General features: G+C 34.1%; 3 protein-coding genes across 7 annotated transcripts; 1 reads left to right on the plus strand and 2 right to left on the minus strand.

Moving 5' to 3' along the window:
* Window positions 1-893: 893 nt before the first annotated feature.
* Window positions 894-4,629, plus strand: LOC140829244 (zinc finger BED domain-containing protein DAYSLEEPER-like). Its single transcript, XM_073192305.1, is given in 3 exon segments — window positions 894-999; window positions 2,269-4,172; window positions 4,174-4,629. Coding segments are annotated over 2 exon segments (2,043 nt in total). The 5' UTR covers window positions 894-999; window positions 2,269-2,480; the 3' UTR covers window positions 4,525-4,629.
* Window positions 4,630-5,274: 645 nt separating this feature from the next.
* Window positions 5,275-5,805, minus strand: LOC140830323 (protein FAR1-RELATED SEQUENCE 6-like). The gene has a single exon (XM_073193600.1). It carries the CDS (start codon window positions 5,803-5,805, stop codon window positions 5,275-5,277), a length of 531 nt encoding a protein of 176 aa, XP_073049701.1.
* A 990-nt stretch (window positions 5,806-6,795) lies between these two features.
* LOC140829245 (formamidopyrimidine-DNA glycosylase) lies at window positions 6,796-12,941 on the minus strand. 5 transcript variants are annotated; one of them, XM_073192310.1, is made up of 11 exons: window positions 12,570-12,941; window positions 11,126-11,177; window positions 10,242-10,299; window positions 9,898-9,966; window positions 9,688-9,813; window positions 8,753-8,803; window positions 8,289-8,366; window positions 8,101-8,193; window positions 7,937-8,039; window positions 7,750-7,784; window positions 6,796-7,651 (listed from the first exon to the last, which is right to left on the minus strand). In XM_073192310.1, the coding sequence occupies exons 1-11, from the start codon at window positions 12,796-12,798 to the stop codon at window positions 7,037-7,039; spliced, it is 1,509 nt and encodes a 502-aa protein (XP_073048411.1). In that variant the 5' UTR covers window positions 12,799-12,941; the 3' UTR covers window positions 6,796-7,036. The 5 variants fall into 5 exon arrangements, with proteins under 5 accessions (XP_073048411.1, XP_073048408.1, XP_073048409.1 ...); XM_073192307.1 differs by lacking the exon at window positions 8,101-8,193; XM_073192308.1 differs by lacking the exon at window positions 7,937-8,039 and having other exon boundaries at window positions 8,094-8,193.
* Window positions 12,942-17,665: the final 4,724 nt, after the last annotated feature.

Consider the following 17,665-nt stretch of genomic DNA (forward strand, 5'->3'; position numbering starts at 1 on the left):
CGTCATGGACGTGAGTTTTGAAAAATTATAGGATGTCTAAGTTGATGAAGTACGTTAATGTTTAGTCAATAGTAGTGAGTGTGATTCATCTGATCAATACTTTTTTGGACGAGTCTATCACACATGGTTTGTCCAATGGTTTACCTTGTTAGTCCGATTTATAGACTCCTGTATTAGTACTCTGATTTACCAATATACGTGAAAAAATAACAATTATCGATTTTATGGTCATAAAAAATGTGTTGTGGTATTGGACATGATTATTTAAGGTACTTTGATGGGAGATGACTGAGACATATATACATGAAACGTTTATAATGCATCATACCATTTTTTTTGTTTCATAGTTAAGTCTTTTTTTAATAAAAATAAGAATATTTCAATAATAAATTTGACGCTTTTTACCGTTATTTTGAAAGCAAAAACTTGTGTGAGATGGTCTCACAGGTCGTATTTTGTGAGACATATATCTTATTTGGTTCATCCATGAAAAAATATTATTTTTTATGCTAAGAGTATTATTTTTTATTGTGAATATCGGTATGGTTGACTGGTCTCACAGATAAAAATTCGTGAGACGTCTCACAAAAGATCTACTATATTTTGAATCTAGTGTAATTAAATATGTTTACTTATACATTTATTTTATAAAAAAAAGCATTAAAAGTGTAAAATAAATATGGTATAAGCATCGATTAATAGTTAAGAGTTTACCCCACATGGAAGTACCGAATTAGTATCTTTTACTTGATGGTGATGAAAATTATCGGAGTTAAAATAAAATAAAATAAACCTTTGAACGGTCGAGAATACTGGGGCTGAATGGACGGTGATAGATTATGTTAGTCAACATCCCCTAATTTAATGGACCTTTACATGCCCAATAGGCCGCTACTCAGCAAAAAGTCCGTTAGGGTTTTGGAAACTCAAAGCCCATCATCATCTCTTCAAAAATTCTTTGGAAAAACCCTGAACCCTGTGTTTTCGGTCGCATTTGAGGTGAGTGTTTCTGAATTGTGTGTTTCTAGTTTAATTCGATTTTATTGTTTTCAGTTTCCACATGATGGGAGCGATTTTCTGTTTTTCGTTTGTGGTAACTTTGTTGGTTTTTTGATGCGTAGATCGGTTTATTGTGCGATGTTGGTGGAGCGATATTTATTTCATTTTGATTGTGCTTATTTTTACTGTGAATGTTATGTTTGTTCTTGAGATTGTACAATAATTACCACCTTGAAGGTATGTCGTCAAATCTTTTCGAATGGTGGTTCACAAGATCACATCTTTTTCGCGTGTATGATCTAAAGTTAAATCAATCTAACTTCAACTAGAATGTGAGAATAATTATATAAAACCATGAATTCATGAATAAAAATTTATTATATTGTTTTGTTATTATAGTGATAAAATATTTTCTTTAATATTTTGAGTACTATTTTATTTAATAGCAATTATATCTGACTTTTATTTGAAATTTTATGAAATCTATTATTACAGTTAATAAATCATCTTTCTTGTAACTAATCTTATATTTTGTTGTTTAAACATGCTATTGTTGTTGTTATTTTGTTTATTTATTTTCTTGGTATAAAATATTTATAAACATCAGTCTCAAAAGTTAGTTAAATTAGTTAATTGAAAATTGTTCTACAGACATAAAGATTGCATTTTTTAAACTATTAATGCTCTTTTTAATCATTTTTGAATATTCAGCCGAAACTAAGTTTTTGCTTGCTTCTTTCAACTACCAAGCAAACATGTTTATTTGTTTTTCAGAAATCGGAATAAAAAATAAAAACAAGAGGAAGAAACTAGAAACTACAATATACTAATGCTCCAAACAAACTCATTTTTTAGCATGTTTTGAAAGTGTACGTCCAAACAAATTTTTACTGTGCAGGATAATCGTTGGTATCACAGTCCACTGCCATGGAGTGGTCAATTTTATTAATTTTAATTTCACTCGTTTGTTAAATTGTTCTATTTGCTTCCATTTTACTTCCAACTGGTAATTTTTATCGTTGTCATGCAATTTTCCGAATTATATGTGTCGTTGAAAGTATTGCATGCACGTACTTTGAAAGAGTTCACAAGAATAAACTGAAGGAAGTACGCTAGTTTCTGTAGATTTTAATTTTTTTTTCATTCTGGTTTGCGGAGTACAAAACAAAATAGGCGGTTGGAGAGCATTAGACTCCTCTGTTGTAGAATTGTGCATTGCTCGATCACAAATATAACTGTTCTCAAACTGGTGCCTTCCCTGTTTCCTAGTTGTTAGGTGGCTGGATCCCTCCTTAAAGTCTTCTGGAATCGTGGAGTTCAAATGTACTTTTCAACTTAAAGAAGGGAAATTGTGCGCATAAAAGCTCTCTGTTGCTTGGATAGCTGGAAGAGTCGCGGAGTTTACATTTATTTTTCAACTTAAAGAAGGAAAATTGTGCTCATAATCTCTCTTTTTTTGGTTTGGATATCTGGAAGGCTTTATGGATAAAACTATAAAACAAACTGATTCACTCGATTCAGATGTCAAGTCTAATAAACGCAGTAGAAAGAAGTCGATGGTCTGGGATTACTTCACAGTTTCTACTGTAAATGCTGACTGTGTTAGGGCCTTCTGTAACCAGTGCAAGAAGTCGTTTTCTTACATATCAGGCTCCAAGCAAGCTGGCACAAGCCACCTGAAACGACATATTGCTTTGGGAATCTGCCCTGTTAGCCGGAGCAGTCAGGACGACGATCAATTGGGTCCTTCCACACCATCCCCCAGAAGTATAGTTTCTGTTAATGGTACCAATCGACCAAGAAAGCGTTACCAAGCTGACAGTAAAGTGGCCAATATCTATCTCAATGAGGAATTTTGCAGTCGTGAATTTGCAAAAATGATCATTCGGCATGACTACCCACTTCACATGTGCCAACATTCTGGATTTGTTGATTTTGTACGGGCTCTTCACCCTGAGCTTAATATGATGAGTGTTAATGTTGTAGAAGAGCAAATTTTGTGGGCTTACTTGAGAGAGAAGCAGCAGATTCTGGACCATCTTAACGGGATTTCAGGACATATCAGTCTTGCAATAGACTTCTGGACTTCCAATCAAAGCCTTGTTTACATACTTCTTACTGGGCACTTTATAGATCATGATTGGAAGTTGCAGAGGCGGATCTTGAATTTTATCAGTATACCCTTTCCTGATTCTGATACCGTGTTCAATAACGTGGTTGCTTCTTGTATGGCTGATTGGAATTCTGAAGGAAAGCTATTGACTATCACTCTGGATCATGCCAATGCCAATAAAAATGTCGGGGGAAATCTTAGACGCCTATTATCAATCAAGAACTCCCTTATCCTAAATGGTCAGCTAATAATCAACAGCTGCTATGCTCGTATATTGAGTAGTCTTGCAAAAGAGGCGATTGGTTTTATAAAGGAGGCCATCAACAAGGTCCGTGACAGTGTGAAATTTGTAAAAACTTCAGAAGCTCACGAAGAAAGATTTAACAAATTGAGACTACTGCTTCAAGTGTCCAGTAACAAGACCTTGGCAACCGATGACCTTACAAAATGGAACACCACCTATGACATGTTAACGGCTGCCTCTGAGCTAGAACAAGTATTTTCTTGCTTAGATACCATTGATCCAGATTACAAGTTCACTCCATCAACGGAAGAATGGCACCAGGTGAAAGCTCTCTGCAAACACTTGGAAGTTTTATACGAAGCAGCCAGTATTCTAACCTCACCTGTCTATCCGACAAGCAATATATTCTTCCATAAAGTGTGTGGAATCCAGCTTAAACTGATGGAAGATTATGCGAGTCAGGATTTCTTTCTATGCCACTTATCTAAACAGTTGCTGGAAAATTTTTCCAGTTATTGGGAGGATTGCTACCTGGTTTTGGCAATCGCTGTTGTAATGGATCCACGGTTCAAGATGCAGCTTGTAAAGTTCAACTTCTCCAGGATATACGGTGTGGATGCTGAAACTTGGATCAAGATTGTCGATGAGGGGTTGCACGAACTATACCTCGAGTACGTGGTGCAGTGCCTTCCTGCACCAACGTTTCTAGAAGAGGGAAACGACACTCTGCTAAACACAGAGACACGTCAAGAGGATAATCTCGTCTCAAATGGAGATGATTTTCCAGATTTTGACATATACATCTCTGATATTGTGGGCAGGTCAACAGCATTTGAAGTCGGAATTAGATCAATATCTGGAGGAATCTGTTCTTCCTCGTGTACAAGGATTCGATGTTTTGGGTTGGTGGAAAGTGAACAGAACAAAGTACCCAACTCTTGCAAAAATGGCTTCTGATGTTTTGTCTATTCCCTTTTCTAGTGTTCCTCCAGATTCAGTGTTTGATACAGGAGATAAAAAGATTGATGGTCATCGGAGTTCACTACAGCCAACCACACTTCAGGCACTTGTCTGTGCAAAGGATTGGCTTCAATATGAGTGCTCTGGAAGTACGTATAGAATTGCAGGTGAAGATATCCCAACGGAAATGGTCGAGCCTGAATTTTAATTTTAACTACACATTCTATTTTGGTAGATTATGGATGTCTAAAATTTGATAGTAGTCGCTGAAGGCAAACATTCTTTGTTCGTTAAATTATCTTATTTTATTCAAGAGTAGGTCGACGGTCTCACAAATCTTTATCTATGAAACGGATCAACTCTATTCATATTCACAATAAAGAGATCTGTTTCACAAAATACATGAGATTGTCTCACATAAATTTTTGTCTTTATTCAAAAGCAGCATCCCCCTCCATATTCCCAAAATATATTTATGACACTTCAACATTGAGTTATTCATCGCGTACCCCTCCCTATTCCCAAAATATATTTATGACACTTCAACATTGAGTTATTCATCGCGTACTCAATCGGAGAGACAAGTGAAGGACATTTGTTTCGTTTCAACTTTTTTGAAAGATGTAATTCTTGGTGCGGGTGATGTTGGCTGTACGATCATCTACAAGTTAGAGCACTGAAATTATTTCGAAGTTACATTTCCCTGCATATGATGGCTAAAATGTATTGTAGAAATGGTCGTTGAACTCCATTGTGGAGGTAATGCAAAATACAAATGCAAACATTTCATTCTACCTATATTTGGAAATTCTACGCGCAAATAGTATTTTTAAAATATCACGAATTTAAAAATATGTATTTTTTTTTTACCTAAAGATGACATCTATACTTACACACGTCTGACCTAATTATTTGAGTTCTCTTTCAAATCATGTTATATCTCTCTACTGTTGTCGAATCAAGGAGACATTACTTCTTCACACCACTGATGATTTAAGCCCACAAATGCTGTGACGGGAACTTCGTACTTGTTTGACAAAAATGTATTGTCGAAATATATCACATCGCCAATATAACTTCTCGCAGCACGAGACTTGGCATCGACCCATATCACGTTCCTCAGCCGCCCGGCATCGTTTAGATCCATCAAAAGGAAAAAGTTTGAATTTGTCAACTGCATTCGGCAGAGGTGATTATACAATACTTGTGAGTCGCCTTTTCTTGAGTTTAACTGATTAGGACGATAGGATGATTCCTTAGCCACTGTTTGACTGAAATTTGTCGTCCCATCACCTCCTGCATCTATCACAACAGCCCGGTACAACTTATCTGGCTGCACTTCTAAATCACTGTTTGACAGTAGATTTTTCTTCAATTCACTACCCATCTTCTTGCTACACTCGTAGTCCTTTGCTCCTAATAAATGATTGTGCTCGAGAATAACTTCAAGTATCCGCCATCTTTTAGAATCCCCTAACCTCGTCCTCATCATAGCTGGACAACCCGTTCTGGTTTCCTTCCGTAGACGGTTCACATCTTTAGCTCTTTCAAATCCTTGGCTACTGCAACAAAGCACTGCACCGTTTTTCTCTTTGCTATTTCTTTGGAACTATGAGTTTTTCACTCTGACACTAAAGCCAGCCTCCCTGGCATAACAATTATAATAGTTGTAAGCATCTTCACAAGATTCAAATTCCTTACCAATGGCTGGAGCAACAAATTCATTGGCCCCATCAGATGGATCGCCTTCGAGGATGCCACCTTTACCACCAAATGCTGTTTTCTCATCGCTGTTTCCGATGCATTGTCAGAGCCTACACCATCCGACACTTTCTCGGAGTTAAGTTTCTTCCATACAAAATTGAGATGATCTCTCAGAGAAGAAAGGCCGAGTTAGAATATCAACCAATGGCCATAAACTGATTGAATAAAAACCCATCTAATAATGCACTGCACGTTCACGAAATTTGAACATTCAATCACTCATGATATTTCTTTTAACAGTTTGCAGCAACAAATCATTCTCTGCAGTCTGCAGTCAATATGCATGGAAATATGGCAACTTGGAAGTGATGGAACCCAGGCTGGGGCAAGAATAGTATTGCTAACCAAGTCAAATATAGTCTTTGAATATCATTATTAGGATATTTAGGATTAAAAAATTTGATATATTTTACTTATAACATAAGAAACTTATTATTATAGAGAGATCTCATTTAATAATAGAGAAAATATTCTTTCTAACAGAATTGAATTGTTCATTCTGAAATATAGGTTGTATTTTGTACAACGTAGTTTCTCGTGCTTAAAACCAGGTAGTTTAGGAAGACTGATAATTGAAGATTATTGGAAATTGATGTCTTGACAGCCTAAGTTAATGGCACATATTTGAACATATAAAAGAAACGTTGATAAAATCTGAGAATATGTCAAAATAAACTTCGGCACGACCACGAGCCAGATGACAAATCAAACAAGATAACTGAAGCTAGTTTAGATGGGTTATCAAGCAAAAGGATTCGGTCATTCTAAATACATTCAAAACGCATAGCAATATTGCTTAGAAATAACTCACATTTTCTACATATCGTGTCTTGCAAAACGTGAGCAGTGCTTTTCATACACAAAAAGTAACATTTGCAGAAATTATATTGCTTTCGTCCTCTGCTGCTTCCGACTTTGACTGGACGCAACCACTTTCTTTGCTGATGATGCACCCTTCACTTCATCTGTTTTCCGTTCATCTCTTCATTAACTTTATCTTCATAGTCATTGATTTCTTCTCGATTTCTCTTCGCAGAGTTCTTTCCCCTAGTTTGCTTCCTTTGATTTTCTGTCTCATTTTCATTGTCTTCGTTGGTTTTTCTCAGGATCCTAGGGTTCTTAGCCCCTCTTGTTTTCTTAGATCTATCAACGGTGTCACTGTCGTTTTCGTAATTATCTAAGCCCTCAACTTTTGGACTCAACTTTTTATTTGAGGGTTTCTTGGCTTTACTTATTTTCTTGAAAGATTTAGCATCACCATCTTTATCATTGACCGAGTCATCAACACTTGCGCTCGACTCTTTCTTTGGGTGTTTATTAGCTCTACTAGTTTCCATCGAGTACTTGTCATCAGAGTTTTCAGCCTTTGAGCTCCACTTTTTCGAGATGTTCTTGGCTCCACTAATCTTCGTACATTTCACAACTTTCGAATTTGTAGCCTCGTCCTCATTTCCTAACTTTTCAACATCATCATCAGGATTTCCACGATCAATGCCTTTAGATGGTTTACCGGCTTCTTTCAGTGCCTGATCGCCACACAACTTTTGCAGCTCTGGCACGTACGCAGTTGTCTGAAACAAAAAATAAAAAAAAAGGAAGAAACAGAAATCTTGAGAAAATATGTCCAAAACAAAACATAATTTATCGCAATGTCCTGAAGAATGCATACCCTGCCACCAGCAGTGATGAATTCAATTTTCTTTCCTGAAAAAGAAAAATGAGGTTTTGAGCTTTTGCACAAAAAGAATAGGCATTCGGCAATACAAAAGTACAACTCAAGAATTCATATTTTAATTTCAAAACATATGAGAATGTATATCCAACAGTAAAAATGCGTGGATTGTGAAGGGCCAAACCATCAACAAAAGCCTTGCCAGGTTTCTTTTCCCGGGAATGGAAAATCCAATTACTAGGGAACTGACTACTGTCTGCCCCAACCTCAACAGAGTTTTTAATCACCTGTAAAGGAAACCTTTGGTGTCAAATTGGCAATATATGACAAAAACATCTTACCATTAACATTTCCAGGCTTTTTACCCCATCGGAAATGAAACAACCACTCGACAGGGAAACAGAGGCTATCAGCATCAAATCCAACAGCAGAGTTTGTAACCTGAAGTGCCATCTCCAGGAACAGCCACACTTGATGCATGATTGAAGAAATTTTACTGACAAGAGAATAGACCAGATTCAAATACAATTGCTAACCTCATTAATGCACTTGACCAATGTAGAGCAGTTTTCTTTGGACATGCTGGAGGCACTTTGCTGCGGATGGATTCTTGCCTGTTATACAAATACAAAATAAATTGGATAAAACTAACGCTACTAGGTCTATTTAATTAACTGGAGAGACATCTGGTTAAACACAATTTTGAAAAACAAATTGGTAACTGCAGAGGTCATAAAATATAATTGATGGTTTCACAATCCTTAAATTTGATTTCTAACATCGAACCTGGAGAGGAGTACAAAACAAATGCAAACACCTTGTGGAGTTGGGAGATTTTTGGCTAAGACCTAAGAATATCCCAAAACTTACTTGACACGAACAATCTAGAGTTAAATTTGGAGGAATCCAGTTGGAATTGAATGCACAAACTTAAAGATACTTAAGCAGCAATGTAAGTCGGTATTTATGGAAAGTAAAACAGATGGAGGAGCACACTAACTTGATATAATATTTCATCAGCCATCCAATTGCCAATACCTGAGATGAAACTCTGTAAAGAAATCAGCCTCAAGCCTCAGTACAACCGGCTGACAAAATGGCAATTTATTCATAGATATGAATATTAAATAAATATTCTCCATGCCTACAGGTTCAAAAGCACAATGAACTTTTAAGTTGTTCAGCTAAAGCTAAGAAACGCTACAATATGGGTAAGAAAAAAAGAAATGCTACAATAAGAAAATGACATTGATATGGGTAATCCATCGGTCATCGAAAGTAGAGGATCTCTACGCACACAAATTAAAGAGATGTGGTTTTTATATCATATTCTACAGAATTATGCCAGCATATACAACATTTTGTCAAACCAAACTAAATTTCAAAATCAAACATCTTCCGCACAGAAAAAAAGTGTAAGTTCTCAAAAAAAAAACCCCGATTGTAAGAGATTCTAGTGTAGTGGGGTGGTGGTGCGATACTCCCAAGTCATGATCAAACATGATCGGGTAGTATGCCCAGTGATAAGAGGATATCTATGCAGTCCCTTGGGTTGATTTCCAGGCAGCAGTATGTCAACTTGGTAGTCTGATCCCAATTATTTCTCATAATTGATTGCAACAATGTTGAGTCAGTAAAGTGGGTTTGATACAAAGAGAGGTTTATTGGCCTCCATGAAAATGGGTTTTGTATAAAGATGACAATGCTCCTTATACAAACAATATATACACATTTTATGAACACGGATTATTTTGAAATGCTTGGAACGCTACAAAAAGACTTTGTTAAGTCCATCGTCCCAGAAAAAATAAAGAACCCTCTCATAATGTTACAGCTCGGGTTCATTTTACAAAGATTTTATAAAAAAAAACCTCCACAACTCGCTCGCATATTCACAGTTTCCAAAGAGTAAGGAGATGAGAAAAATGGTTATACCTGGTCAAGTAAAAGAGCCTTTATCCCAATCTTCTTCTTGCTCAGCGAGTTACAGAACTCATCTACTGCCATGGGCTCCAGTAATGCATCAGGACCAAGCTCAGAGATCGGGGGAACAGAAACAGGCTGCAAGGATTTCCATAACAATAGTTTCTTAGTAAACCAAGTTCCATGAATGAAAACAAAATGCTGCAAGCAGCTATACATTACATCGTCAAGCAAGCGAACTTTGGCGAACCTCCTTTTGTCAGTGAAAGAGAACTCCAAACCATCATCTAGCTGAACCACAACATAGAGGAATCACATATTTTAGAAGTACAAGAACGAGGTACATCATGCATGATCCAGTTTTCTACCAATATCCAGCAAGCAGGAACACCCAAACAGTAAAATTCTGCATGTCAATAAGGAAAAAACCACATATATACCACAATGCTTAGGTGCATATACTCATATAACATGTAGATACTTAAACACGCCTACTTTTCTTCTATTCTTTAACTTTATATGAACAGCGGTGACAGCTCCAGTACACCGAGGATAGGAAACCTCACCTCCACAAAGAACTTGGAATACTTAGAAGGCCACTCATCTGTATCCTTCACCGCTGACCTGTCAGAAGCAGAGTATGCCGTTACCTTCAATAGCATAATAAATTGAGATTCTTGGCTATCCTTTCATTCCTAGCCATTGTTCTTTCGATGAGAGAAGCAAGAACAGATACGACTAATGGAGTGGTGGTGCTCGAGTTTTCTTGGCAAGAATGAGAGTGGAGATCATACCTAAGCTTTCTTGGAGATATTATGGCCATTCTAATTTTAACTCCTTTTGTGGGATTGATTGGGGTTTTATACACCAAAAGAAAATAAATAAAGATTGCTATCTATGTTGGACTAATGCAAAATGAGAAGGGATTTGAGAGGAATTTATGTAAGAGGAAATGGTACAAGAGTGAAGAGGAAAGGGACTAGTAGTTTCTTTTGTACCAGTCAATATAGAAAACAAATAATTTGCCATTAGGAAGGTTGGTGGGTGAGATGTGAAAAATCAATTACAAGATATTTGCCTCCATCTATTATTATAAAGATAAACTTGGGACAGTACAGCTATTATCTGTCTTTAAAATAAAGTGTAATAAGCCAACATAACAGTCAATTCTTGTTTATTTGGAGAAAATTCCCATGGCTATGACTTTCCGAGCGGCTCGTATCTATTTTTATTTATCGATTAGTTATGCATTCAAAGCAATGATATGAGAAAAATACTCCTCTTAAATATTAAGAACAACATTTGAATAAGAAACTGCTCCACATTTATACTAGTAAAAATAATCATTAAATCATATATCTCAGCAATAAAACTCTAGCAGCTAGGTCAATGAATTAATAACTGCTGTATTATCACAAATATCTATTCACATGAGTAAGTTGCCACCGACCGCTTGTATTTCGTAACAGCAACGCCCTTTACGTACACAGCTCCAGTCATTCCTATAAAATGCAATTCAAGAAAAATTTCAAAAGCCAGCCAAGCTCGTAATTCCAATTTAATATTTGAAAGGACATAAAAATATCACTAAAGGATGAAGCCATTACAAGCACCATCTTGCTATATGAGAGAGACAAAATAAATTCATTCACCATTATAATCATGGAAAAAGATTGCCAAGAATTTCAATAAGTTACTGGTTTCTGATCTTTAGCTTTTACTACTTTTAAGGAACACTGACTCCAAAAAAGAGGATAATCAGAAAGATAGAAGATGGACCGAACAGAGAGAAATAAAATCAAATAAAAAATATGGCAGATTTTTTCCCCTTATCTCCTTTATCGGTAGTTCTTTTTTTCTTTTATAATCTCATTTCATAAAACGACATAAAGCTTCCACGTTTCACATAGAACAAAAGGTGAATCAAGTTCCAATGGATGTAAATATTCATCGTGTCTCCACATAAATGTGTCTACAAGAAACAGGTCTGAAATATATCAAAACCCAAAACTACCACCAAAAAATGATAGAAAAGAATGAATACACAGGACAGGCATTTCAAGAATTCAAAATCTATCTTTGTACCATCAGTTAGAATCCCAAAGAATTAGTGTTTCTTTAAGAGATAAAATCTTTCTTTGATTTATCAATGTGTGATATTACAAATCTTCATTATTACAGTTACCCAAATGATTTTCGGAAAGATCGGAAACTTAAAATATTTTCGCCAAACTACAAAGCCTGAAAACCTATACGCTGAACTGTCACGTCATACTAAACCAAACCAGAACTTGAGGTCTCCTGACGAGCAGGATTTACTGAATTCTATAAGAATTTCATTCCAACAAAACAGCATAAAACTGCCAGCAACTTCTCAGAAGCAAATTATCATACCATCCTCGACAATTAAGGGAAAACCTTATGATCAATATAAAGATTCTAAACTTCAATTTGAACTTGGAAAGTAAGAATATGTATGCATGCAATAAACTCGTCTAATGCATGTAACGAATATAAAGAGTAGAATCACTTCAATTTGAACGCTTGCAGAATCGAAACTACCAGAGCACTTGTAAGCGTTCTAGAGTAAAATTACTACTGTACACAAATAATGCATAGCAAGAGTTCCTATACTCTTCTATTCTCAGTGCATGCATGAGTCGCGAGACTATATTATCTGCAATGACATCCCAATTCCCAAGTATCGGTAGGGACCTGAACTGTGCAACTGTTAATTAAATTATTAGCACAAAATTCGATCGAAGTCAAGTACAATTTCTACTTATGCCGTTATCGAACAAAAAGTTGCATCATCGTGAATCATCTAAGCCTTTGAAAACAACGGAAAACAATGTGCCCCAACCAGGCTCCATAAATGCAAATAACAACAGTACCGAATTGGAACGAGGGGAAAGGAGGGGAATCGAGCTGGAGCCACATGTTTTTGCCCTTGCGATGAGCAGCGACAATTCTTTTCCCGACGATCGAGGCCTCGAAGTCCGACGGAGACACGCCGTCGATGACTTTAGGATCATCGGCCACAGTCGAGTTCTTGATCCTTTTCCCCAAGCAGTTCTCTTCAATGGCCCGACGCGCCGCCTCAACCTCCGGTAGTTCCGGCATTGTAGGAGCGTAGGAACCGCACTTTATTCTACTGTAAATTTCGAGATGAAGAATGGAAAGCTTGCGACGAAAGGGCTTTTCTCTTGCTTTCCATACCTGGTTTGTTTTGCTACTGCCAGATAGGGTTAGATCTGGAATTTCAGGCCCCAAATTAAAAATATAATAATATTATAATATATATATATATATACACACACACACACAAAAGTGGATTAGACCGGATAGGACATGTTTAACAGGTTTCGAATTGTAAAATAATAGAATCAAACTAATTCGAAGCATATTAGATTACAACGGTTCTGGATTTATGAGCTTGGTACATAATTCAATCCAAAATGAGTCCAAATGAAATGGGTTGCACCGAATTTGACTGGACCATTGAATAAATCAGAGAAGAGTAGAACATAGTCGGATTGAAATCAATTTTTTTTTCAACATAAATTGTCAAATTGATTAGAAATTTAAAATTTACTCTCTTAACATGATATTATATCTATCACCAATAAAAACTAAAACACCGAAAAAATAGAACATGACTCTCTTTATCTAAGTTTTCGGCTTGTTTTATTATAACACAGTTTATAACATCAAATGTAGCAAATGATCTCGTCCATAATCTTGGTCGAGCTAACTAGATTCGAATCGGATCCAACTTATTTTTTTTATTTGAACTCGAGCTTTAATTATATGTTTCAATACACTTGTGCATAAACTCATGGATATTTGGCTATTTGTTCCAAAAATATTTTAATTATATAAAATAAAATATTTTATTATCACGAATAATATATATATATATATATATATATATATATATATATATATATATAATATATCGAGGTTAATTTTATACAATCATGAACTCAATAAGCTGCTGAACATGTTCATAAATTTTTTTTGTGGGTTCAAAATTAAACTTTGAACTCGTGAGCTAGCTTATAATTAAGATCGTGATTTTCATTTTATTTTTAATTTTTTGGTTCGGATCTAGCTTTCGTACGTAGTTATTATTACAAAAATAATTAAGATTATCCCCTATTCTACGCTGCATTGCGAACTAATTTAGTACGCCTATGTTGTAGGTTTTTCATTATACATGCTTTATCGGACATAGTACTAATGGCACATATGGTGGTTTGATTCACCTAACATTTTAATAATCCCATAAAATAAGATCATGCAATTGATTTATTTTATATATGCTATGATGCATGTATAATTAGATTATTCCACATATATTTAGAATCCATTCGGATGAATTTATATAATGTTTGTAGAACTTATAACATATTTCAACGACTTAGAAGCCCTTACATTTTTTGAAACAATTAAGCTTCTAAATCGTTTGGATAAAAGTATTTTATCATATACAGAAGAAAAAAATTCAGGGGAAATATAAATTGTTCAATTGATTGTGGAGAGAGTGATAAAATTATTTTTTATACTAAAAATATTAATTTTCATTGTAAGTATGAATTAGTTTAACACATCTCACGTAAAAATATTTGTGAGACCGTCTCACAAAAGATATACTCGAAAATTAAATGTTGATATCATCTTAATCACATTGAGGAAAGTAATATTGGTATACGAATTATTGATAAATGACTTTTTAGTTAGATCATGTTCAATTAAGTCATTCACAATAGTTTAAGCACATTTTCTTTAATTTATCAATAATTTGTAAATCAAAATTATTTTTACTACTACAAAAATTTGGATGTGAGTTCTTTTTCTCAAAAAAAAATTGTGAGATCCACACATATATTTATATGTTTAATTAATGAATGATATGAGTTATTCTTTGTTTGAACATTTTAAGTTTTGGTTATTGAACAAAGTTGCTGATCTAACGAAGAATTACAGAATTTTAACGAATTGAATCCAAGGAGGAAAGCTGAACTTTCATAAGAATAAGTTTCTAAGAAGCCCAATTTATTACAAAGCTATACTTATATAACATAAGAATGATATTGATAGCCAAAACGATTCAAAGTTGGCTGATGAAGCCCAATTCACAGTTTATCTAGTTGATTAGTTAGTCCAAATCCATACATTCCATGAAGAATCGATATAATCAGTTATTAAGAATCAGAGCCCAGCTGAAATATCAAATAAAAATTTTGGTACTAACAATCAATTGAATCTTAACAGAATGTGAGGTTTTCAGCGAACACCAGAACATGTCAGAAAAGACGATGACATGACAACAACGACGTCTGCATTTGAAAAAAAGGATATATTTTGAAAAAATTATTATTACATATTAAGCTATAAATATATCAGTTGAACAAGCTCTAATGGTTAGACATCCATACCATCTATCTTTGGATTATAAAAAGCAAACTGACATTCTCTGAATAAGTTTCTAGTGAGCCAAACTGAAATAGTCAGCACACACTGATAGATCATTATCTGATCATTCTGAGAATCATATTTGTGCTTAGAATTTCTATGCGAAATATGTGTGATTGAGAGTAAAAAGTTTTACTGCTCAAAGTGTTTAGATTGAAATTTTACTGAGAGTTTCAGTTATGCATTGTTAAGTCATACTGAAGTGAGTGATTTCAAATTAATTATAATTATCAAAATCTTTTAGTTCAAACCTTCTGCGACGAATAATATGTGAAGTAGGAATTTTGAAATATCTAAACACCCAGAAACAATTTTGTGATTATTTACTTTTCACTCTACTTACCTCTCTACTATTTTGCAAAAACAACTGATTTTTTTGATTAGTCATTTATTCAACTAGTTTAAATAAGTATATTTTCGAACAATTCACGCTGATTGACTTATTGAAAACTCAATTAACAATAACAAAATTTCATTGTTGCTAATCCAATCGAAATATTTTTTAAGATAGATTTATTTAGTATCATTTATATTTATTTTGGATTATAACAATTCTTTTACTGTAACATGGTTGAGTCTATTCTATGTAGCTATATATTTGACATATAGCTAACTGCAATAACAAAATCGTGGGTAAAAGGATTGAATTCGTGACACATATTAATTTTTTGGAAAAAATCATATTCATTTAGAGAAGTAATGTTTTTCATAGAATTTACTCATAACTACAATATATAACAAATTATCTCTTCAAATTACATATTTAATATAATTTTATTATCATTCTCCAAATAACAATTAAAAATTATTACAAAATTTTATGAATCAACTACATCTATTAATGATCATGATTATGATTGATATACGTAACAATCATTATTTTATACACGTGTGTGCATCGTTCGCTAGTATATATATTTTAGAAGCTTCTATTTTATACTTTTTTGTTTTATCTATTCTAAAGTACATCTTAATTTATAATTTTTTTCAAAATTTTCAGTTAAAACTTATTAACAATCTATTTTTTCACTTCAATTTTAATTTTTAAATATCATAATATCAAATGGAATTTCAATAAATCAAAATATCGACATAAAAACTACCATATTTAATTTAATTATATACCGTGTACATAGAATATATATACTTGTCATCAATAAAGACTCCACCATTCTTCGGTAAAAAGCTTTGGCTTATTTATTTATTTATTTATTTTTGTCGTAGTATTTATTTAATGAAACCCACTTTACAAAACTAGGTAGACGCGGGCACATACTTGTCAGTAAAAATAAATGCTTGGCAATAGTGATGATAATTTTTTCTACCAGTTTGAGAACACCCGAAATAAGACGTGGATCTCCAATTTTTTTGAGTTTGGGTTCACTTTCAGAATCGAAATAGTTCGGAAAGAATATGAGATTACTATCTCCATATCAATAGTAAAAAATATTATTATAAACATTAATATAATATTATTATTTTAAAAAATTTATTAATAATAATACTATTAGTATTGATATTAATATTAATATGATCACTAATAATAATTAAGTTTTGATTTGAGAATATCCTCGACCGCGTCTTCATCTTGTCACATTAATATTTTTAAAACGGAGATTGGGGTGGAGACGGGAAGTTGATCTTTGCGATCCCCGAATCCGAAAAAGGACGGGTATGAGGTGAGGATGTAATTCGAGGATAGTGATGTGGATAACAAACCCACCCTACCCGGCCTCACCACATTGTCATCCCTACTTGGGACGGTATATATGTGTGAATATACACATTTATCTTTTAATTTTTTTAAAAATAATTAAGAATTATAAATTTATCACTTTAATTCTTAATTTTTAGGTCAAGTATCGTTTCAGAAACTAGCGTATTATACATACATGAATACAGATAAAATATAATATAGTAAGTCTCATGTGAATCGACATGGTCAATACCGAGATTTAAAAACAATATTTTTGACATAAAAATAATATTTTTTTATTAGTTGGGTCAGATTCGTCTCACAAAATTAATTTTTGTGATAATCTCACCTGAGTTTTTGTTATATAGTATATGTTTTCTGGGAGAAGGTCTCACGGTTTTTTATTTGTGAGACGATCAATTATGTCTATATTTACAATAAAAAGTAATATTTTTTACGTAAAAAAAAAATAAATTTCACGAGTAATCTAAATAAAATATTTGTATCACAAAATTGATTCATGAGACCTTATGTACCACGGGACAAAAAAAAATCAGCAGTCAATTTCCCAACCCCACCATTACTTAGTTCCGCCAAACACAATTTCTAGTCATTAATTAACTCTTGACATAAAATATTTAATTTTAAACTTTTATTTACAAAAATACGTAAAACCACTGGGTTCCAAATCCAATCCGATGCCTAACTAAATTACCACGGTGAGCCATCCCAGCTGTCCATCCATCAGCCCCGAGCCTCCTCTCCTTTAAATAGGGCCATCACATTTCACATGTATCTTGCGATTACCTCAGAGAG

This window comes from Primulina eburnea, chromosome 4, assembly GCF_022965805.1.
Source record: "Primulina eburnea isolate SZY01 chromosome 4, ASM2296580v1, whole genome shotgun sequence".
Lineage (NCBI taxonomy): Eukaryota > Viridiplantae > Streptophyta > Magnoliopsida > Lamiales > Gesneriaceae > Primulina > Primulina eburnea.

What these genes read in the sequence shown, in the direction of transcription:
- LOC140829245 (XM_073192310.1), bottom strand. Translation starts at nt 12,798, where the DNA reads ATGCCGGAACTACCGGAGGTTGAGGCGGCGCGTCGGGCCATTGAAGAG. An exon ending in AAGTTCGCTTGCTTGACGAT is followed by an intron (nt 9,814 to 9,897) that starts GTAATGTATAGC and finishes AAATCCTTGCAG; the next exon opens with CCTGTTTCTGTTCCCCCGAT. An exon ending in GGGGTAAAAAGCCTGGAAAT is followed by an intron (nt 8,040 to 8,100) that starts GTTAATGGTAAG and finishes TTTCCTTTACAG; the next exon opens with GTGATTAAAAACTCTGTTGA.
- LOC140830323 (XM_073193600.1), bottom strand. Translation starts at nt 5,805, where the DNA reads ATGAGGACGAGGTTAGGGGATTCTAAAAGATGGCGGATACTTGAAGTT.